This window comes from Balaenoptera musculus, chromosome 1, assembly GCF_009873245.2.
Source record: "Balaenoptera musculus isolate JJ_BM4_2016_0621 chromosome 1, mBalMus1.pri.v3, whole genome shotgun sequence".
NCBI lineage: Eukaryota > Metazoa > Chordata > Mammalia > Artiodactyla > Balaenopteridae > Balaenoptera > Balaenoptera musculus.
The window spans coordinates 184,851,731-184,876,381 of NC_045785.1; the positions used below are offsets into that span (position 1 = coordinate 184,851,731).

The window sequence follows — 24,651 nt, forward strand, 5'->3', positions numbered from 1 at the left end:
ACTAGTGCCAATTCCCCACTCAGCACACTGTAACTTGATTTACCAACTCTGTTGTCAGCGTTGAAACACCCATGAGTATTTCCGAAAGCAGAAAGGCGTATCTGATCTTACCAGCAGCCTCCACATTTCATAGAGAGGTATGAACCCCAATCCAGCCACCCCAAAATGCAAACACTGCCCTGTGCACCAGCCTACCTCCTAAGGTGGTGGCTCCAGCCAGACCTCGTCGGACATTCATAGGGGCCACAGAATACCAGACCCCATCTTCGTCTGCTGTGTAGTCTAGACACTCCACTGAGCTGAGACGGGAACGGCCATCATAGCCGCCAATCACGTAGATCCGGTCGTGAAGGGACACTGAGGCTACGTAGCGTCTCTTCCGAGTGATGCTCTAGGATTCAGGAGAGAAGAGGTCCCTCTGTCATTTCAGTCACGCCAGACTTAGGCCTCACCTTCTGCTGTCCGTCCTGTTTTTATCTATGCACCTCTGCTTCTTCACCTGTCACTGTGCAGCCTTCTGAGCAGAGGTTCATCTGCTGTCTGGATGAAAACCTCTTGCTTCTTGCGTTGCTCTAACAGATTAAAGCCTTCCGTACATTTGCCTCCTTCCAAGGCTTCCAAAGGACCTAATGTCCTTCTGTTATCCAGTATCCGATTCCTTTCTATTCCATAAGGCACTGGGCTAAAGACCGACATCCTTCCATAAAGTAGAAAGCTATTACCACAGTGCTATCTAAGGGCCAGGACCCAAAGACCCGAAAAGTTACGAGAAACGATCAAAAGATATCCAAGTTTTCTCAGAATTACTATTGTTCATTCAGCACTGAAACAGAGACACACTGAAGGAGAGAGATACAAACTTCCAAGTTCCACTGGACGCCAGTTCAGCGCAGCACAGCTTAACACAGTGTTCAGGTTACCAGGGCACGAGGGGAGCACGCTGGGAGCTGCACAGGCAGCTCGGGAAGGCGCGGGAATGGTGGCAGCCAGCTGAGTGTGACCTGACACAGGGTCATTAATATTTCTGATGTCTCATTAGTCAATAACTAACTACTGTGACTAAGTGCTGTGAGGAACATGATGCTGTTACCAGGCCTTTCTACTCTAAGGGCTGGATTAGCTATGATCTGGAGTCAGGGACTGCATTGAAGCTCTTTCCCCAGGCTTGGTTCCACCACTACTTACTGGCAAAAAGCTCCACTCCTGAGTCTTGGGGTCATACTTCTCTACCACGTCGATGGGAGACTGCTGGCTTCCAAAGCCCCCGACCACCAGAAGCACTTCGTTGGCTCCTGAGGACAAGGGAGAAGGAGAGAGTTCACTTCCCCATCGCTGCTGGGTAACTCCTCACCGGGAAGGAGAAGGAGAAACAGGGCTAGGATACCTTGTTCTCTGCAGCCCAGAGAAGCCATCTGAAATAGGAGATTCCTCATAAGCCTGCCTAATAGGAAATTATTTCTTCCTGAGAACCTGAATCTCTGAAATTTAAATTTCTGGACAACATTAAAACTCCGGAAGGCAAGCTTGAACACACCCTACACCATTTCAACCCATCTAGACAACTCTGGCTGCTTTCACAACAGGCTCCAAGTGCAGGCTGGAGGCTGGAGGAGCTCTCTGCCCTTCTCACCCCGTAAAACTCAAAAGGGGAGTTTTTTTGTGATGGCAAAGAATGCTCTCCTAACCTTGTCCCCCAAAAGTTGAGAGTTGTGGCTTAGGAACCAAATGATAGATTAAAAAAATCTTTTCCATGACTTTAATTTTTCCAAATTAGCCAACTATATGACCACATTCCCTGCTAATTCATCAAAACTGCCAGGTAATCTAAGACTAGGCTTTTAAAGGGAGTCTTTTTCTCTACTATTTTCCCAAACAAGACATTTTGATAGCTTTTATATCGTCCCCTTTCCCCTAAGGACTTATTTGGATAACATTATTCTGATAGTATTTCTTTTGAGGAAATCCCCCGTGTATTGCTCTACTGGAGAGAACACTTAGCTGGAGCATTTAGGGAAATTCAGTCACCAGGAGGGCATTTTGTTGACCTGGACTTGAAAGAGCAAATGTAGTACCTTTAAACTGACAAGAAATACAGACAAGCCCCTAATGAAGTCACGGCTGTGACAAACATCCACAGCTGCTATGACCATCAGGGGAAAGCTCACATACCGCTTCATAACACTCAGCAGGAAGCACGCCACCATCACTTATGGAGTATTCTCGCCGAAAAATTGAGGCTGAATCTTGAATCTTATCAAGCGTCTAGTCTAACCACCAGTTTACAGGAAATATAGGGGACAGAAGAATGTGTTAAATGAGACTACTTGGATGCAGTCAACAAAATCTAGACTGTGGGAAATTCTACAGGTTTCTTCAACAAATAAATTACAAAGGAAAACCAAAGCAGGAGGGAAAAACCTATGGATTAAAAGAGACTAAACAGGACTTCCTGGTGGCACACTGGTTAAGAATCTGCCTATCAATGCAGGGGACACGGGTTCAATCCCTGGTCCAGGAAGATCCCACATGTCACGGGGCAACTAAGCCCGTGCGCCACAACTACTGAGCTTGCGCTCTAGAGCCTGCGAGCCACAACTACTGAGCCCACACGCCACAACTACTGAGCCTGCGTGCCTAGGGCACGTGCTCCGCAACAAGAGAAGCCACTGCAATGAGAAGTCCACGCACCGCAACAAAGACTAGCCCCGGCTCGCCGCAACTAGAGAAAGCTCATGCGCAGCAACAAAGACCCAACGCAGCCAAAAATAAATAAATAAATTAAAGCCCAACAAAACATATGTGGAAAAAAATAAAGTTTCAAAATAAAATAAAATAAAAGAGACGAAAGAGTGCTATGAACTCAGTGCAATGTGTGGGCCTTGTCTGGATCCTGATTGGAGCAACTGAAGTGTCAAAAACAAAGAAAAATCAATTACGGGAAAACTGAGGAAGTGTGTATGTGTACTTGATATCTGATGAAGATAAATGCTGGGTTGTGTGTTTCTTATCTTTTAGAGATACACACAAAAGCATAATATATATGGATGGAATTTTATCCTGTCTGGGATTTGCTTCAAAATACATAGGCTACGAGTTGATAATTGTTGAAACTGGACAATAGGTGTGGGGGAAATGCTTATATTATTCTGTTTTTATACTTGTTTGAAATTTTTCTTAAACCCACACATAAAGCATGGACTTCAGCCTCCCCCTCTGAGAGGGCGCCTGTCTGTGAACTTGCCAAATAAAGTACGTGGCCCCTTCTCCAAGGTGAGCAGCCACCTCCTTTTAGGAAACGAAGCATGTGAACAAAGGGCCCTTTTGTGCGATGCAGGTTTTCTTTCTGGAATCCCTCCAGGCTGCGGGAGGCCAGGGCCTGCGCTGGCAGCACCTCCCCGCCATCTGCCCCTTTCTCCCGCCTCTGACTTGAGCAGAGGAGGTGAGACAGAGATGACTCCCGAAAGCACCCACAACAGCCAAGGGGCTTTTCTACGCTTCGCACGTTAAAAAAAACTCCATTGATTTTCAGCATTAATTTCAAAATCTGGAGGACCAATAGCACTCCCGTTGGCTGCACGTTTCTCAGTAAACGTCCTGCTAACCCTGCATCCACAGAGGAACGTGGACAGGGTGTCAGCATGAGTCGCTCAGCGATTTATGGCTCTGAACCCTGGGGCTCCTAGACCACTAGAGGCTGGGGTGTCCGAACCTCTCTGCCAGGAAGGCCTCTTTTCATTACTTTCCCTGAAAGATCCTGTGTTTTAAAAAACTGCCTGCCACGTGAGTGTAAGTGGTTAACTTCCCCACTGCGGCCAGAGTTGATGTCGGTGCCAACAGAGCTTTTGATAAGGACGAGAGGGCCAGTGTCTTAACGCTGAAAACACGTAATTTTAGTCAATTCTGATGTCTGTTTAGCCTGTGTAGCTTTTTCTAGCACAAAAATGATTTTCTTTTAAAAAGTTTAAAAAATAACTCAAGGGCTAGTATGACTGCCATCCTCACTCACGTTACCCACCCTTTGGTTAAAAAGATTTAAGAATTTTATGTCGTGTGATTATAAAACATATAATATATAAAATACATTTTCACTGTTAAAAAGCTTAAAAAGAAAGTGTTATGAAAAAAATTTAGCTATAATTCCACAATACAAAGACACACCAAAACATAAGATTATTTCCTTCCAGTTTTGTTTCTAAATATTTATACAACATAAATGGGACCATATTGTAGTGCATCCTGTTTTTATTTCATTTTCTCAAGATATTAACAAAATCCTTTAATACATGATTTTAATATTCTTAGGCATTTCAGGAGTTCATGATTTGGGGTTATAAATAATCACATATAATGCTATGATAAACATCCTTGAATATGAAACTTTTCCCAGTCATTTTCTTAACACAGTAATGGGAGGGCTGCCTAGTGAAGAACGTGAACCTTAAAGAAATCTTTTGATCTATATTATAAAATACTGAGGTTGAAACAAATTCCATTCCCACCAACACTCTAAAGGTGCCAATCCATTCTACTCTCTGTAGCACTGGTATTGTTTTTTTATTCTTTGATACTTTGGTAGGCAAAAAATTGTATTTATTGTTTTAATTCTTGCCTTATCACTGCTAAGACTTTATAACTACTCTGGCTGAAGCTCGCCCCTTATATTTAGCAGGACTCCCCTTCTGTGAGCCGTACACTCAAGTCTCTAGTGTTTGTTTCTTGCATGCATTTTTATGAGCTCTTTGCATGGAAACGACTTTAACCTTTTGCTGTGCCTGCAGCAGATTTATTTTCCTGATTTGTCTTACAATGTTGTACATGATTTTTATTTAGTCAAGTACACTGGCCTTTTCTTTTGCAACTTCTTCTATTGCTCTGTGCCTAGAAAGTTTTCCTCCCTCAGAGGAACTCCTAGGGTTTCACTGTCTTTGGACCCTCAGCTGGGACCACTACTCCAGCAGACTTACGAATGTGAGAAAGAGCCAGGGAAAGGGCTGACCAGAAGGAAGTCTGTTTGTTCTCTGCCAAGGAATGTGGCACTTGTCAAGTTAGATTTTTATCTTTATGATGAGGAAAATGTGTCTAAAACACCTGATAAGAGCAGTGTGAAAAGGCACATTACTCACATCGAGGCCTCCTGACAGTGCCACGTCACTATTTTTTTGGGGGGAGGAGGGGAACGTGTGTGCGCTGGGGTGTTTTGTTGGAGGAAAGTGCAGACAGGTTGCAGGACTGCTAAGAACAGGTTCAGGGACCGACATTTCCATGTGCTCAGAAAAGAAGCCAGTGACAAAGTAGGAACTACAATTTCTATTACATCTTTTATGAGAGAGTAATGGGTAAGATTAATAGTTAAAACAAAATCCCCACACATTATTTGGCATGCTATTTTTCCTCAGCTGTATATTTAATTTCCTTACGCTGTATGCAAAGAGCCATCATCCTGGTAACTGGCTTAGCAACCTCTATGAATAGAGACGGGCAGAGGATAGGATGGCTGGAACAATTTACTTCTAAGGTACTAACGTGGAGATGCTAAATTAAGAAGCTAGTAGGGTACAGTTTCATTATTTCCTTCCTAGAACTTTGGAAAAAAAATGACCTCAAAACTATGAGGGCATGTAGAATCATATTCTAATCCCTCAAGGTCAGGACAATAAGCAAGTTCTCTGAGCAAGCAGGAGCTTTCTGCTGCCTGTTCAAAGAAAAGCAGGAAATGCACTCTAAAGAACCTTCTGGGTTTGGTGGCTCACACAAATTTTCATTGGACTTAGTTCGGTTTAACAAGCAATTATGTACTGGCTGGGACACTTCTGGCTCTACAAGAAAGAAACACATCTTCTGTATTGGAAAGAACTCTAGTGGCTGAATTTAACTCCTTTCATATGCCGAAGAAGAAATGGTAATCCAGAGAAGCTGAAGGACTTGTCCAAGTTCAAACAGCACGTTAGTAGACTAACAGAACTGGGAGTAAAAAATCAAAGTAAGTGAAATGTCTTGTCTCCTAGTGCCAGATTCTTTCCACTACATCACTGGCCCTCCTGGTACTTATAGAATATATATTTGTTATTTTCTCTGTAAGCTTATAGTAATAACACGGAGGTATATAAACAAAACATTAGTAGTTAATATCCCCCCGCAATCTCACTTTATTAAAGGTTAGTGTTTATCCTGTGTACATATCGTTTGTTTATGCTCAGGCAAACACACATATATAGGAGTTTTTGCCTCCTTCTTTTCCCCCACTCAGTGTACACAATTAATCTTACGTGTATCTGACTCAATGCTTTTAACAGTTTCGTGACATTCTATGGTACAGCTGTGCTATAATTCAGTCAACCATTAATCCCCCCCTTTACTTGGCATTGTTGTATTCATTTTTTTCTGGATATTAGCAATTTCTAGTAAACGTTCTTATGCATATATCTTTCCTCAAATGTGCTTATTTCTGTACTGACACACTGTTTCTACAGTACAGATTCCCGGAGGTGGGACACACAGGGTGTGCCCATTTTAAACTCTAGTGACTACCTTGTTCTAATCTGCGGCTCCAGACCTCCTAGTGGAGCATCTTTGAAGCACAAGGTGTTCCCTCACACGTCCTCCTCTGTGTGCCTCTGTGTGCTACCTGTGCGCCTCCCATGCCGCCTTCTGTGGGGTCACTGCTCTTCTTCTTGTTGATACGTATGGGTTCTTTTTACAGTAGAAATGTTAACCTTTTGTCATACACATTGAGTACATTTTCTCCCAGTCCCCATCTTTTGACTTTACGTCTTTTGCCATCAATTAAAAAACCCAAAAAATCCCAAAAAACTGATGTAGTCAAGTAACCTTGAAGAGTTCTAGGTTTTTCTGTTTTAGTTAAAAAGGGGAGTAGAGGAAAGGGAGGTTGCTCTCTCATGGATACAGAATCTCAGTTTTGTAAGATGAGAAGAGTTCCTGACACGGGTTGTACAACAGTGTGAATGTATTTAACACTGCTGATCTGTAAACTTAAAATGGAGAAGATGGTAAATTTTATGTTATGTATATTTTACCACAATGAAAAATAGAAAAAAAAGGCTCCTACCCAGAAGTTATACAAATAATTTTCGTATAATTTCTTCTAATATTTTCATGATTTTTCACTTAGTCCTTCAGTCTTTTTTAAAAATTACCTTTTCTATTTTTTCAATTTATCTTGTGTTGATTACATATCTCTGTATATAACAAGCGATACAGATCACATTTTGTCATCTCCCAGGAATTAACAGAACAGCATCCCTTTAAAAACAACAATAACAAAAAGTAGTATCTCTGGGTGGTAGAATTATGGATGACTCATTTACTTATTTTTTGCTTCTCTGTATTTCTAAAACTTCTACAGATATATACTACTTATGCCATTAAAAAATGAGATAAATCATCATTCTACTTAAATCTATCAATGAAAGGCTTAATTATCAATTAACACCTTAGCACACATGAGTCCACAGTCAGATAAGAGCAAAAATAGGAAGTGATAAAAACAAGATACCACCCCATATACACAGAGTAATTTATAACCTATGAAATGCTATCACACACAGTATCTAGGATCCTGGGACAGTGAAATGGAAGTGACGTAACATTTGAGCACAGATTACGTGCCAGCTGCAATGTCAGGCATCTTACATGCGTGATGTCATTGGGCCTCCACAACAACCAGTGTGATAAGACATTAGCGTCCTCATTTCAGAGGCGAAAGCGTTGGCTCAGACAAGTGGACACCCTGCCCAGGCTCACAACCAGCCAGTCACTGGCTGGGCTGGGATCTGAACCCAGGTCTGTCTGCTGACATGGCAGCCTCCGTGCACAGCACTCACGTGTGCCGAGAGCCCTTCTCAGCCTTTCACTTGCTCTTCACGACAACCTTCAAGGGAGGAGCTATGATGACCCCCATTTTACAGATGAGGCAACTGACACAGAGAGGCTGAGTTTCCTGCCGAACACCCGGCAAGTGGTAAATGGGGACCCGCACCCAACCCACAGTCTGGCTCGAGTCCAGGCCCTTGACCACTGCATGCCATTGCCTCTGACCACCCTGGACTCCTCTGCAGTTCACCACGCTGCTACTTCCCCTTCCTCTTTTCTCTTCACGTGGAGAAGGGCAGAGGTGGGGGAAGCAGACCAATTACTCACTGCATGGCATTTGAGATATTTCTAATTCACAGGCTCCAAATATACTGAAATACAGTGACAACTTATGTTGCATAATACTTGACAATTTATGAAGTACTTTCACACACTTTATCTCATGTAATCCTCCAAAGAGTCATGTGAAATAGAAGGGAAGATATCCTTGGTTTAAAGGAAAGAAAGCTCAGGGTGGTAAAGGGACTTGTACAAGTTGACACAATTAATACAAGATGCCAGCTTACCTAGACGCGCCCTTGTCCTGGGTCCCTGCATCTGACTGCGCAGCTCAGGCCGCAGGTGAAACTTCTTTGCTTCATCAACGAGGTCCCTGCACTGTAAACTACAGCGGATGAAAGGCTGAAATACAGCAGGTAGGAGAGTGAGCTGCAGGACCATATCTAATAAAAGCATAAATGGCACATATAAAGAATTAAATTCTTAACACAGAAAACCAGTTTCCAAAGCCCTGTGGTTCCAGGAGGGCTGCTGGTAATAATTATGCTGCGGGTTTCCGGAATGATTAAAAAAAGATTTTTTTGAATAGATGTTACATGATTCAAAGGTATGTGAGGGGTATGTGAGTGGACTATAAGGAAGAAATTACAAACAGGAGACAAAGAGTCTGAGATGTGACACTAACCACCGGCATCTTTTCTAATGCGAACGACTGCAAAGCTGTGTCTGTAATTAACTTCCAAAGAGACCAGGGCTGGGCCAGAAGCAGGAGCACACGCGCCGCCCGTCCAGGCCTCACCTACACATTACAAATCAGCGGCCCCCAGGGTACCGTCCAGGTAATGCGCATGGTGAAGGTCAGAAAACGCACCACCGAGATCTCAGGCTGGAGAAACACTTATAAACAAACACGATATGATCCAAGTTGATATTATTGGGTTGACCAAAAAGTTCGTTCGGTTTTCTCGTAAGCTGGCTCTAGTAGCACTTAGCTGTCTTTAACTTCATTCGAAACAATTTTGTTAGACTGTATTGTGACAGCTGTCATATCAGTGTGCATTAAAAAAAAATACTTATCAAAATTGGTGAATTTTTGTGTAGCCATTTTAATACTGAAGACGGAAGAAAAAAAACATTCTTGGCATATTATGCTTTATTATTTCAAGAAAGGTTAAAAACGCAACTGAAATGCAGAAAAAGATTTGTGTAGTGTATGGAGAAGGTGCTGTGACTAATCGAATGCGTCAAAAGTGGTTTGCAAAGTTTCATGCTGGAGATTTTTCACTGGACCATGCTCCACGGTCTGGCAGACCAGTAGATAGTGATCAAATCGAGACATTCATTGAGAAAATCAACGTTATACCACGCGGGAGATAGCCGACATACTCAAAATATCCAAATCAAGCATTGAAAATCATTTGCACCAGCTTGGTTATGTTAATTGCTTTGATGTCTGGGTTCAGTATTAAGGGGAAAAAAACCTTCTTGACCGTATTACCGTAAGCAATTCTCTACTGAAAGGTAACAAAGATGTTCCGTTTTTAATTATTGTGACGGACGATGAAAAGTGGATAGTGTACAACAATGTGGAATGGAAGAGATCGTGGGGCAAGTGAAATGAACCACCACCAACCACACCAAAGGCCGGTCTTCATCCAAAGAAGGTGATGTTGTGTATATGGTGGGATTGGAAGGGAGTCCTCTATGATGAGCTCCTTCCGGAAAAGGAAATGATTAATTTCAACAAGTACTGTTCCCAATTAGACCAACTGAAAGCAGCACTCGACAAAAAGCATCCAGAATTAGTCAACAGAAAACACATAATCTTCCATCAGGATAAAGCAAGGCTGCATTTTTCTTTGATGACCAGGCGAAAACTGTTACAGCTTGGCTGGGAAGTTCTGATTCACCTGCCAGACATTGTACCTTCGGATCTCCACTTATTTTGGTCTTTACAAAATTCTCTTAATGGAAAAAATTCCAATTCCCTGGAATACTGTAAAATGCACCTGGAACAGTTCTTTGCTCAAAAAGATAAAAAGTTTTGGGAAGATGGAATTATGAAGTTGCCTGGAAAACGGCAGAAGGTAGTGGAACAAAACGGTGAATACGGTTTTCAATAGAGTTCTTGGTGAAAATGAAAAATGTGTCTTTTATTTTTACTTAAAAACTGAAGGAACCTTTTGGCCAACCCAATAAATGCATCAAACTCCTTTCATGCTGGCCTCACCAGAAGTCAAAAATAGAGACTAGATAAGCAAAGCATCTTTTCCGAGGCAATTTGGAACAATTTCTGTTTAACAGAGAAGGGGACAAAACTTATCATCCAATGTTGCTTATGCAAAACACTGAGGAGCACGTAAAGTGAAAAGACAACAAAGCACAAAATTAAATTAAGTCATAGACTTTCATTTCTGCCAGGAGACTGACTGGCCAAGCGACCGCCTGCAGACTCCCTGCCCCGGGCCCCCCGGGACATGCTTCCCAGGACGCTCGTGCCTCCTCTGAGGTGACCAGTTCTGAGTTCACGACACGAAGCTACAAGAGACGCCCACAGTCCTGGGTCCTGTGTGACTCACCTCGGCATCTATGACATCCGTGATGTACCTGGGGGTCAGCAGGGGCATACGGACGTACTGCAGCAGGTCCGGCAAAGACTCTTCCCGCTCCTTCTTGGCGTGCTTCACCCAGTTGATGACGGCCTCGAAGACCGGCTCTTCAGAATCCACCTGCGAGTGTGTGACCACATCGTGGGGCTGCTCTGTAACCTCGCTTCCCTTCCCTTCCCGCCCCATTCCCGCCACCATTATTTCCCATCTCTCAGAAATAAGTAGGCTCTTGGGAAAACAATCGTTTCAGACACAACTTGCTGAGATCATGAAGAGAGTTATAGTCAGACTGGGTGAAAAAAATCTAAAAGAGATAGTACCTAATAGACCATCAGTCACAAATCGGCTTTTAATTCAGAATTTTCCCCATTCCTGAATTTTTTTCTGGTCATTTCTGAAACTTCAGCAGGGGAAGGGGGAATCTGTTGCCCTATTCGAAACTGGCTCTTTTTTTAAAAAATTTTATTTATTTTGTTTATTTTTATTTTTGGCTGTGTTGGGTCTTCGTTGCTGCACGTGGGCTTTCTCTAGTTGCGGCGAGCGGGGGCTAGGCTTCGTTGCGGTGCATGGGCGTCTCATTGCGGTGGCTTCTCTTGTTGCAGAGCACGGGCTCTAGGCACACGGGCTTCAGTTGTTGTGGCACGCAGGCTCAGCAGTTGCGGCTCGCGGGCTCTAGAGCGCAGGCTCAGTAGTTGTGGCGCACGGGATTAGTTGCTCCACGGCATGTGGGATCTTCCCGGACCAGGGATCGAACCCGTGTCCCCTGCATTGGCAGCCAGAGTCTTAACCACTGCGCCACCAGGGAAGCCCCCGAAACTGGCTCTTAAAATAACTTTTATTCATAGGTGTTGTCTAAGGACCTCCATGCTCACTCTCGGACCCCTCAGCCAAGGCTGTGAGCAGGAACTTCCCTTACGGCATCGTAAAGCGTGCAGGGTCTTCAAAGCACCGTCAATTAGTATTTGAGCAACTACTCTGTATTAGGCACCATGCTATTTGAGATGACACATATAATTAATAATTTGGGGAACTTAGGTCTAAGCTACATATGACAGACTGGATAAGACACACCCTAAAAAACCTACATTACGTCCCCGGACAAGCACAAGGTACAGTAACACCTAGTACCTCCCCGAGACTGACACCTGAGGACTAGGCCTGTGTCCCTCCATCAGCCCCTAGAGTGTGTCTGCTCGGAGATAACTTTCAGAGTGTGACAGTGCCCAGACAAAGACATCACTCTGTGGACTTCTCTCAAGAACTGAAAATACAGAAAATGTTTCAGAATGTTCATTCATTTGATGGATTTACCAAACACCTACTAGTGCCAGGAATTGTGGAGGGTTAATTATACAACGGTGAAAAAATCAGACATGAACCTTCCTCTTAAGTGGGGAGATAACTGTTAAATCAGAAAAATGAACAATCCCATTCTGTCATTATGTACCACATAGGAAAAGTACAGGGGCCATGAGACAGAATAACACGAGATTTCTTCATTTAGGCTGACGGCACAGGGAATGCCTCCCTTCAGGAGCAATAGGTTTAAACCTGATGGAAGAGTAGCAGTTAGCCTCGGGGCAGACAGAAAGCACTTGGAAAAGCCCTACAACTGCACTGTCCAACACAGTAGCCATGAGCCACGTGTGCTATTTACATCTACATTAATTAAAATGAAGTTAAATTAAAAATTCAGCTTCGGGAATTCCCTGGTGGTCCAGTGGTTAGGACTCCACGCTTCCATTGCAGGGAGCACAGGTTCGATCCCTGGTCGGGGAACTAAGATCCCGAAAGCCGTGTGGTGTGGCTAAAAAACCCCCCAAAACCCCAAAAGTCTGTCCTTAATAGCAATGAACGTGCCCAAAAAAAAAAAAAAAAAAATTCAGCCTCTCTGTCACACTGGCCACATTTCAAGTGCTCAACAGCCACCTGTAGCTACTGGTCAGTGAACTGGACAGCACAGACACAGGTCCTTTCCATCTTCACAGAACTTTCTATTGGACAGCTTGGGAAACGACAGAGGTTGGTGTGGCAGAATGAATGAGGGAGGGGACGAAAAAGATCAAGCTGGAGAAGTAAACAGAGCATCAGGAGACTGGATTTCACTCTAAACCGTTAAGAGGCTTCAAGTAGGCCAGTGTTGGGCCACACTGATGTCTGGTAAAGATTACTCTGAGAGCCACGGGAGGGCGGTTTAGAAGGGCTAAGAGCTGGGAGGCCAGTTAGAGGCTACTCGGGTCCATCAGGCAAAAGGTGACGATGCTTAGACTACGGCAGTGACGACAGAATCTGCGTAACCAAATTTATGGGACGGCAAACTAGCCCAGCCTACTCACGGGTTACACGAGGTGAGGGTGCAGAAGGGTGGTCATGATTTTTTAAATAAACTTTGGTTAAAGGCAAGGACGACAGGCTAATAGTTCTGAACAGCTGTGTGCTAGACTCTGACACATTCTAGGTTTAAATTAGATATATCCATTTAAAATGGGGTTTTTCAATCATGAGCAGAGATCCTTGATCTTACTGAGGACAGAACAAACTAGAATTGCAGAGAAAGAGCTAAACTGGGAAGAAAAACCCCCAACACTAATGCTTCACTATGGAGAAGATATTCTCCATAATAAATTTTCCCAGAGACTTCGTTAATGTATCAGGCACTGACATTCTTATTTAATGCTCAGAACAGCCCTACATACTAAGTACGACTATTACCTACATTTTATGGGAGAGGTATCTGAAGGTCAGGGGTTAGGGGACACGCGTCACACAGCCAAGCCCAAACCCCAGTGTGACCCTGAAGCCCCGTGTTGTTTTAAACAATGTGACACGCTGCCTCCATTGTTTCAAGTACTATTGTTTTACATGGTCCAGAGGAAGCGTTAGCCCTGGGGCCAGACATCTGGTTCCTGCTTCTGGCTGGTATATGAAAGAGAAAAAATGTCATTTGCTGAAAAAAAGCAAAGGCCAGTCTCGCTGGACACTTAAGGAAGACCGTACAAAAGAGTTCATCCCGGCTTCTGCAGAGGTCAGTTGTTTGCCCTCCCTGTTCCATCCGGTTTTATCCCCCAGTCTCCACTGTTCTAAAATAAACGGTTGCTGTGACTACTTCCAGATCTGGTCAGATAGAAACACAGCTCACAGCTCCGTGGTTAAGAGAAGAGACTGGGGGTGCAGATGGGCGGTGCTCGTCCTGCCCCTCCTGGCTGTGTGAGGGTGATGACTAACCACAGCGCCAGTTTCCTCCTCTGAAAAATGGACACAGTTCTGAGAATTCAACAAGATTTGCAGAGGCCGGACTTCCCCAGCAGTCCAGCGGTTAAGACTCTGTGCTCCCAACGCAAGGGCCCGGGTTCGATCCCTGGTCAGGGAACTAGAGCCTGCATGCCGCAACTAAGACCCGGCGCAGACAAATAAATAAATAAGTAAACGTTTAAAGTCGTTTTTCATTATTATCTCAGGAGAGTGAGAGAGGAAAAAAAAATAAAAGAACTCTTAGCCTCCTTAGAGAATCGAATGTCTCCTCACTGGGGAAAACAAACCCAACAGGTGGACCCCTCCCCAGCACTTGGCTCTGCTAGGTGTCTTCCAGAAGCTTCTAACCAGAGGGCTGGAGCACTGGAGAGGAATGCCTGGCTTCCGCGACACGTACAGCCCCTGCTGCACTCACTCCAACGCCCAACCTAACTACAGATCTACACGCGACCACCGCTCTGCGGGGGACTAAGGCTCCCTCTCCGCTGGGCTGCACCCCTGAGCGCTCTGGCACACCAGGCAGGACCCTGCCGCTTCAACGCCCGGTCCGCTTCAACGCCCGGTCCGCGGGGCCCTCTGCTCCCATGGGCGCCAGTCAGCTGGCTCTGGCTCACGATCTCCAACTTCCTGCCCGTCCTTTTCAATCCACTTCCTTTACAATCTCATTTAAATCCAGAAGGTTTTCTTCTTTCCTCTATGGAATTTCCTCCCTTTGAATAGGCTCGTTATTCTCCTGACGCTCAGTCATCATTTTTGTCTTTTTGTCTGTCGCTACTACTACACTGTGAATTCTCTGAAAACAGGACTGTGTCTTACTCACTCTTGGCTCCCCAGCACCTGGCATGGTGATTGCTATATAGGAAGACATTCTTGGTAAATGTTTTAAAATGCGTATTCCATACTGTTTAATAGTGATTCTTAACCACTGGGATCATAAATTTCATTGAGGGAGGTAGCGAACTCCCTTCCATAAATATGCAAATACGTTTGGCATGTAATTTCAGGGACATTTAATGAAACCTTAGAGCTTAATATGGACCCTGCTACAGAAGTACAACAACTCCACCTTGCTTTCTGGTCTTCTGGCCCAGTCCTGAAGAGAGCTAATGCCAAGCCAAGACTGTACCTGGATCTCATCACACTTGATGAGCTTTTCCACCTCTCCTTGACTGAGAAGAATGAATTCTTCATGCTGCACCACTTCAGGAAAATGCTTCTGGCTAAAAACCTCAGCTGCTTGCATCAGATCAACACAGTTGTGAGTTTCCGCAAAGTCCCTGATACCCAGGCAGTTAGAAGGGTCCAGCTGGCTTTCCAAGAACTCGCAGCAGGCTTGCTTCACGCCTAGGACAGACAAAGACAATGAGTCCTTGAGGACACTCGGCCAGGTGGATGGGCCTATATTCTTGGATCACAACATCTCCACGTAGTATCAGAGGAACCCTGGCTCAACGCCTAAGAATCAGATTAGAAATTTTATGCTTTGGGAATTCAAATCCTATTTTTGTCTTACGTGCTGTGTGGCCTTCTGCAAGGACTTTACAAATGTCTGCTGCTGCATTAGAACAAGTACAGCAAGACGAATTGCTTCTATGGACACTGCCACAATTAAACAAACATGCCTATAAAACTCTTGGGAATCAAGCTATAAAACCAACTTAATTTAGCATAGTGTACCTAATTTCTACTCCACATGAAAACTTACTAAAAGACTCCGGTGAAGGAAAAATAGGAGATACTGATAACAATCTCATATTTGTCTAACTGAAAAGCTCAGAATATAAAATTAATGTTAGAGCTGTGCACTAATGCAAAAACTTCACACAGTTTCAATCATGTATGAAAAACTGAAAATAACAGAAACAGAACTGGAGGTTAGGGACAGACAGGTTGGGAACTGGAAGGGGGATCATCTCCAATCCTGTGAAAACTTTACACTTTCACTTTTGTGTGTCAATTTAAATTTTTAATTGATAATTTATATGATTCAACAAATTAAAGGCACAGAAGGGTTTATGTGAATAGCCGCCCTAGCCTCCCTACCCACCTGGTCATCTAGTTCCCTTCCACGGAGGCAACGACACGTATCAGTTTTCTGTGTTTCCCTGCAGGGCTGCTGTGCACATATATGGAAGGAAAGGCATCTATTATCCCCTCCTCCACTTTTTTAAAAACAAAAAGTAAATGCTCTCTTCCAAAGAGCCAAAGACTCACATTTGGAGGCTACTCTATACTGCAACCGAAATCTCAACTTCTGTGCCATGGGCAGTAAACATGAGGCCCACAGTCTGTCTCCTTAATTTTCACGATTAAGTTTACATCACGAATTTTAAACATCTCCAGGGTCACTGTGGCACGAACAAGTTTAGCATCTGTACCTTTCAGCTGAAGCAGGCAGGCTGCAGGGAGCAGTTCCTGGACATTCTCCACCGTCACGTGCACGGTCTCAGTGTACACAAAGTCCAACAGGATTTCCATGGTCGAGGCAGTTAAACCCTGGATATCTACATACGGTTTCCCCTTCTCTGAAAGCTGAAAGTTCAAAGGGTATGAAACCATGGTGGTTATAATTCCACAAGATTAACGCAGAGTCTCATATACAAGAGCTTGAAGGGACATTAACAATATTAACTGAATATCAGAGGAACCCTGGCTCAACGCCTAAGAATCAGATTAGAAATTTTATGCTTTGGGAATTCAAATCCTATTTTTGTCTTATGTGCTGAAAGATCTAAAAAAAAAGATCGACTATTTTGTTTGATTTGTACAAAGCAAACACGGCATATATTTGTAGCTTTTCAAATAGGGGGGAGCTATGTGTAACCCAAGAAGACACAGAGGTGACACCTTCCTGGAATATTAATTTTACTTGTGAATAATTTTAAATGCTGCTTTCATACTAAAACAAATACAGACGTAACACCAAATAGAACCAAAAGTTGCCATGAGCATGCCACTAGTGTCCGTGAGCTTTTAAGATGAAACACAAACTTCACTGAGATTTCATGCTTGTAGATGCCCCAGGAGTTCCAGCTCCAGACCCTCCAGGATGAGCCAGCACGGCCCTATCTGTCCCTAGACTACACGCAGGTCATCTTGAGAGGGCGTCTGCTGTACCACTGAAGACAACAGGATTGTGTGATACTTTTTAAAATACTGGGTTGACTCTCTTTTGGGATTACCGAATTACTGGTGGTACATTTAGTCTAGACTATATCCTTGGAGTTACGAGTGTAGTTGAGGCCAGATAATCATAGAAAATGGTTTAGCTAATGGTAGAAATCTTCAGTTTTACAGGACAGTAAACTATCTGAAAACTGATTACCTCACAAAAATTTTACTCGATTGTAACCTTAGTTTAGAAATTCCAATTACTTACAAAATTCCAGTGCACGTCCATTATGAACTAAATGTCTTTATCATCAGCCCAGAACAATAATCAGAAAGTATTCTCTACCAAAGCCAAGAACAAAATAAATCCCTAACAATACAAAAAGTCACCAGTACATTATTTTGGAAAAACATTTTACTAACATTTAACACAGTATAAGTATTTACAAACAGAAACATATGAGTACATTTATGTCAGGAATTTCTTAGTCAATAAACTATATTCCCATTAGCCAAATAGCTTAAATATGTAAATGAGATCACTATGTAATAACTTAGAGCAACTGTAGTATTTCACATTAATATTTGCTTTACAATTTTTCAGGGTGCCTCTCATTTATTATTATTTCATCTGATTCTCACAGCAAACTGGTAAGGCAGTCAGGTCCGATATTACTGCCCTTTAAGACATAAAGGATCTAACGTTCAGCGAAGTTATGTGACTTAACCAAGGCCTCAACTAATAAGCGACAGATCAAAGCCAGGCCTCCTGCCTCACCCTGTGCTCTTTCAGGTGCACCACATTTAAGGAGCAGTTTAGGGCTGGAAGAGAACGAAGAAGCCACCAAGTTCAATCACTCCGTTCTACAGACAACCTAGTGAGGTTAGATGGTCACCAGGGTTCACAAAGAATTACTAAGAGAACTGAACCTAAAATCCAGGTCTCTCCCGCCTCCTAGAGAAATGGAAATAAAAACAAAAATAAACAAATGGGACCTAATGAAACTTAAAAGCTTTTGCACAGCAAAGGAAACCATAAACAAGACGAAAAGACAACCCTCAGAATGGGAGAAAATATTTGCAAATGAAGCAACTGACAAAGGATTAATCTCCAAAATTTACAAGCAGCTCATGCAGCTCAATATCAAAAAAACAAACAACACAATCCAAAAATGGGCAGAAGACTTAAACAGACATTTCTCCAAAGAAGATATACAGATTGCCAACAAACACATGAAAAAATGCTCAACGTCACTAATCATTAGGGAAATGCAAATCAAAGCTACAATGAGGTATCACCTTACACCAGTCAGAATGGCCATCATCAAAAAATCTACAAACAATAAATGCTGGAGAAGGTGTGGAGAAAAGTGAACCCTCATGCACTGTTGGTGGGAATGTAAATTGACACATTCACTATGGAGAACGGTATGGAGGTTCCTTAAAAAACTAAAAATAGAACTACCATATGACCCAGCAATCCCACTACTGGGCATATACCCTGAGAAAACCATAATTCAAAAAGAGTTCATGTACCACAATGTTCATTGCAGCTCTACTTACAATAGCCAGGACATGGAAGCAACCTAAGTATCCATCGACAGATGAATGGATAAAGAAGATGTGGCATATATACACAATGGAATATTACTCAGCCATAAAAAGAAACAAAATTGAGTTATTTGTAGTGAGGTGGATGGACCTAGAGTCTGTCATACAGAGTGAAGTAAGTCAGAAAGAGAAAAACAAATACTGTATGCTAACACATATATATGGAATCTAAAAAAAAAAAAAAAAGATTCTGAAGAACCTAGGGGCAGGAAAGGAATAAAGACGCAGACGTAGAGAATGGACTTGAGGACACGGGGAGGGGGAAGGGTAAGCTGGGACGAAGTGAGAGAGTGGCATGGACATATATACACTACCAAATGTAAAACTGATAGCTAGTGGGAAGCAGCTGCATAGCACAGGGAGATCAGCTCAGTGCTTTGTGACCACCTAGAGGGGTGGGATAGGGAGGGTGGGAGGGAGAGGCAAGAGGGAGGGGATATGGGGATATATGTATATGTATAGCTGTTATTCAGCTATACATATGTATAGCTGTGATTCACTTTGTTATAAAGCAGAAAGTAACACACCATTGTAAAGCAATTATACTCCAATAAACATGTTAAAAAAAAGAAAAAAAAGTCCAGGTCTCTGGAACCACTCCTTTAAACAACTTAAATGCAAGGGTACGCAGAACAGTATGGAGGTTCTTAAAAAACTAAAAATAGTTATCATACTTTAGTTCTTAAAAAACTAAAAATAGAGTTATCATACTCCTGGGCATATATACGGAAAAGATGAAAACTTTAATTTGAAAAGATACATGCACCCCAGTGTTCACAGCAACACTATTTACAATAACCAAGACATGTAAGAAACCTAAGTGTCCATCAACAGATGAAAGGATAAAGAAGATGTGGTGTGTATACATATATGTGTGTGTGTCTGTATGTATGTATACACACACACACACAATGGAATATTACTCAGCCATAAAATAGTAATAAAAACAATTGTGCCATTTGCAGCAACATGGATGGGCCTAGAGATTATCATATAGTAAGTGAGGTAAATCAGACAGAGAAAGACAAATACCATATGACATCACTTCTGTATGGAGTCTTAAAAAAATGATACAAATGAACTTATTTACAAAACAGAAATAGACTCACAGACACAGGAAACAAATTTATGGTTACCAAAGTGGGGGGGAGGGAAAATTAGCAGTTTGGGATTAACAGATACACACTACTATATATAAAACAGGTAAACAACAAGGACCTACTGTATAGCACAGGGAACTACATTCAATATCCTGCAATAACCTATAATGCAAAAGAATCTGAAAAAGAATATACAACACACACGTATAACTGAATTACTTTGCCGTACACGTGAAACTAACACAATGTTGTAAATCAACTATACTTCAATTAAAAAAAAAAACAAACTCAAGGGGCTAGGAGGATGAGTGAAATAGATGAGGGAGATTAAGAGGTAAAAACTTCCAATTACAAAATAAATGAGTCACAGAGATGAAATGTACAGCATGAGGAATAAAGTGAATAATATTGTAATACCTTTGAACAGTGACAGATGGTAACTAGATTTGTTGCAGTGATCATTTTATATTGCATAGAAATAATGAATTACTATGTTGTGCACCTCAAACATAGCGTTGTAGATTAATTATACCTCAGTTGAAAAAGACAAGACCATTTGACACTTTCTTGCCTGATGTCAGTTTTTAAAGAAAGACTATAAAATAATCACTGGTGAGAAAAAAAATAAAAGAGAGTTCTTTTACAGAACTCCACACTAATTCCTGAACGTGCAGAGAAAGAGTGACGACCGGATGCACAACGTGCAGTGAGCAGCCAGCAGTCCGAGCCCGCAGTGCTTCCTGCTGGCGGCCGTGACACTCGCCCCGCTAAATACCAGCGCTTCTGGTGCTCCTTGGGATACTGTACAGGACAGGGTCTGTAATGTCGCCCGGCACAGGGTCACTTTAAAATTAGCCTGGGGCTTCCCTGGTGGCGCAGTGGTTGAGAATCCGCCTGCCAATGCAGGGGACACGGGATCGAGCCCTGGTCTGGGAAGATCCCACATGCCGCGGAGCAGCTAAGCCCGTGCGTCACAACTACTGAGCCTGCGCTCTAGAGCCCACGAGCCACAACTACTGAGTCTGCGCTCTAGAGCCCGCAAGCCACAACTATTGAGCCCAAGTGCTGCAACTACTGAAGCTCACGCACCTAGAGCCTGTGCTCCGTGACAAGAGAAGCCACTGCAATGAGAAGCCCGCACACCGCAACGAAGAGTAGCCCCCGCTCGCCGCAACTAGAGAAAGCCCACGCGCAGCAACGAAGACCCAGCGCAGCCAAAAATAAATAAATATTAAAAAAAGAAAAAAAAATTAGCCTGGATCTGCTGGGGCGACGTGCCAGGCTTCCGCGTTCTCCCCGCCAGCCATGTGCCTGAGCACTGGTTCAGCATCACACACGACTCTGGCTTTACAATTAGAACATCAAAATTAGAATCAAGCTAAGTTAATTCAGGATTAAATCCCCTCTACCGTTTACAAGCTATAAGGCATTTAGCACCTGAGACCTTATTTCTTCATTTGTAAAATGAGACGGTAACAACTACCCCTGGGGTGAGTGGGATGCGACAATCACCTAACACAGCATCTGCCCGTAAAAGGCAGTTACTGACATTTTCGTGACACGATCTCTCCCACTCAGGTCACCAGCAACACCCGCACTGATAAAACACTGGTGGTTGAGAGGATTTTTAAAAAAGTGTTACTGTAATGAAATATGTCAGCCATACATATAAGTAGAGATAAACGATATAATCAACAGTGGTGTACTCACCATTCAAGCTTAAAAAGGAATCAAGACAATTTATTTAAAATTAAAAAATCAGACTTGAGATACTGGGAGCTGAGGTCTGCAGTGCTCCCCTCTGCTCAGCTGAGTCCCTCACGATTCACCCAGCAGCCTCCTTCACATCTTAGCTGTCTTGCCAGGCAATTACTAAGGCAGTCTTTTTCCTAATACTTTGTGAGCACTACCTCTTTTCTTGCCAAGCCAACCTGTTTTAATTCCCTTGTTAAAGGCTTGTGCTCCAGAGCCAGCATCTTTTTCTAGGTGATACTTCACACACCCACACAGTCAGGCACTAAGCCCTCTCCCTCTCATTTGCAATTACTCTAAAGCCTTCACTGGTAGAATGAAGACTGATTTTCTCCACATATTGTTCGAAGAAATGGGATGAGGACTGAGGCTCACTCCTCTTTCCTTCCCCCCTCCCTCTTCCCCAGTATTCACTTTAAAATATTAAACTTTAGAAGAAGGAAAACAAATTTACAAAACAGTAAGTAAAATCCAATAGCTGGTATTTGTTTTACTACGTGCTAGACATTGTTCTAAGCACGTCATATGTAATTTTCTCAAGTAATTGTAACAGTAACCGTATGCTATTGTGTATTACTATTATCCCTCATTCAAAGATGAGAAAACTAAGGCACAGTCAAGTGGCAGATCTTATCCAGAGTCGGCCCATTTAACACCATACTACAGAAATTCACTATTACATCAAACTTCTACTATTTTATTCAGTGAAATGAGACAACTGTGAAGTGACATGTGTGAGGTTCCACCTGTGAGGAGATGACTCACCACTTACCTCACTGGTGAACATGGCACAGAAGTAATCGCTGCAGGCAGCCAACACAATCCGATGGGCAGGGAAGTCTTTCTGTTCCACTCTCAGTGTCACATCACAGAGCGTATTGCTCTTCCTGAGGGAGTTCATAGAATTAAGGATGGATTTAGCATGAGTATTTGTCATTATGTCTTTGGGGGCCATAATGCCTCCCATCAGGCAATATGGAGAGAGAATGAAAGGGATCCTTGGATTCTGCAGGTACAAGAGAGAGAAAAAAAAAACAACAATGAGCATATTTGAAGGACTGGAGAAACTAAATATATTCAGTTAGCTTTACAAATTAACGAGGCTCCATCAGACTCAAACATCCACAGATAGGAAGCACTCCTATTCCTGGTATTACCAACACAATCTAGCCACTAACTATCCCGAGTAAAAATGATCTCTTCTTCCTCTGAATTCCATTATCATCGAGTGCCCAAACCACTTGACATTTATTGTATTCAGTACTCAACTGTACTGTAAGTAGAAAGAGACTATACATTTCCTGCCTATCTTCACAAGGCTGCTGTCTCACATGATAAAATGAGAAGATAAAATTTCTTAACGGTGTGACATCGCTATTTTTAATATAACCCTAACCCTTAAGTAGATTAAGTAGGTAAATATTTAGAGGGTGGGGACCCTGTTTTATATATTTTTTTCTCTCCTAGCAAGTGTATAATAAATGGTTAGTAATAGAACACAGGAAAAGAAAAACTGCATATTCAACCTAGGGCAATAAAGGCCAGTTATCAGTAAAAATAAACTTTTCTAAAGAAGCGCACAAATAATTATTTATGATGACTTCCAACTATATCTGGATTTCTTCTTAAAGTGAAACTTCAGATGAGGACCCAATACCTATACGGAATAATGGAAACCATGCAAGCTTATTTATGAACTTTCTCTTAAGCTACTGAAGCTCTTGTATAGAAGGGTCTCCCTACTCTATTAGTAAACATCAATCAGCATTAACAAATCAGTATTTGCAGTAATTCTTCTATACTAAGAGAGAGAGACTTACTAAGATAGAAACCTATCAAAACTCTACTACTAATTTTACGGCCATAGCCAGTCACTTGTAAAGTTCACCTGTATGCATCAATTAAATGAACTCAGTAATATCAACAGGTTACATATAAAAAAGAACCAATGTAAGAAGTACTTTCGTGGTTGTTGACAGGCTTTAGTCCCACTATTTTTTTGTTGTTGTTGTTTATTTGCTTCCAGGACAATTTCTGGGGAATGAAATGGGGTGGTTATTAAGAGAGTCTGTCTTATGTGGAATCCAAAACTTTCTGAAAGGATCCAAGAAAATAAAGTCAATCTATGGTTTTCAAGAGTCCACAACTCACAACCATAATTTCATATGAATAGGAAAAACGAGATCCTAAATTCTCATCTACTCCTGTTTATACTTAGCGTATTACTCTATGAGCGCTCCAACCACTCCGCAAGACCCATTTTACAGAAAAGGTGATTCATCAAAGCATAAGATGATTTTCAAAAAGATTTTCCTTAAGTCAACTTAGTTTCAACTCTGGAGATGTGAGAAAGGTCTGCACAGACCCCCTCCCCCCCTTTACGGTGAAGACTTTCTCGGGGGGTTACGACCTGGCTCGGCCTGTCAAACCAACGCGACCCCAACGCGGCTCGGTCTCCCTCCCGGGGTTCTCGACCTCCGCCCTCCGCCCCGAGGTGACCTGGCCCAGGGCTCCCGCGAGCCTCCCGGTGGAGCGGCTGCGCCGCGGAAGCCTTGGGCGGCGTCGAATTGCGGAGGGGCCGCCTTCCCGGCGGGCGAGGAGCGATGCTGTCCTACCCGACAGCCTGCAGGCGGAGGTCTGGGCGCTGGACGCCAGGAAACTCCTCCTCGCCCGGAGGGGACGACGGTGGGAGAGGCGGGAGGGAAGGGCGTCGGCCGCCGCCCCGGGGCCACTCACCTGCGCTCCGGCCCGTGGGCTGGGCGCGGGGCGAGCTGGCGGCCCGGGAAGAACCCAAGCGCCGCCGCCCCGACCCGGAGGCTCAGGCGCGGTCCCGGCGGCCGCGCGCTGTGATGACGCCACGCCCGCCCGCGTCACGTGAGTGGCCACGTCACGTGACCCGCGGGTGCGCATTGCCGGCTTCTGCGAGCCTGGAGAAAGCAGCGAGGAGGGTTCGGGGGACTGGGGACGGAGAACTGGGGGCGGAGGGGGGTTCGGGCGCGAGGGCCGGGGTGCAGCCCCAGCCAGGTGACCGGCTGAGACGATGTTCCCCAGGGCCGCGAGGCGCGGCGCACTGAGAGGATTCCAGCGATTTCTAAGCTAAGGGGCTG

General features: G+C 43.4%; 1 protein-coding gene across 4 annotated transcripts in view; it reads right to left on the reverse strand.

Annotated features, from left to right (window-relative positions):
• The window catches only part of KLHL12 (kelch like family member 12), a 28,889-nt gene that overhangs the window by 3,230 nt on the left and 1,008 nt on the right, over positions 1-24,651 (reverse strand). Inside the window, exons 1-8 of one of the 4 annotated variants that reach the window (XM_036846974.1) lie at positions 24,281-24,396; positions 22,317-22,550; positions 16,349-16,502; positions 15,097-15,314; positions 10,689-10,838; positions 8,397-8,511; positions 1,186-1,292; positions 196-391 (exon numbers count right to left, since the gene is read on the reverse strand). In XM_036846974.1, the coding sequence (XP_036702869.1) occupies positions 196-391; positions 1,186-1,292; positions 8,397-8,511; positions 10,689-10,838; positions 15,097-15,314; positions 16,349-16,502; positions 22,317-22,511 (1,135 nt within the window). In that variant the 5' untranslated portion in view covers positions 22,512-22,550; positions 24,281-24,396. Of the gene's footprint in view, positions 1-195; positions 392-1,185; positions 1,293-8,396; positions 8,512-10,688; positions 10,839-15,096; positions 15,315-16,348; positions 16,503-22,316; positions 22,561-23,505; positions 23,527-24,159; positions 24,397-24,651 lie in introns of those variants that run through there. The other 3 variants (XM_036846983.1, XM_036846994.1, XM_036847004.1) reach the window with 3 other exon arrangements.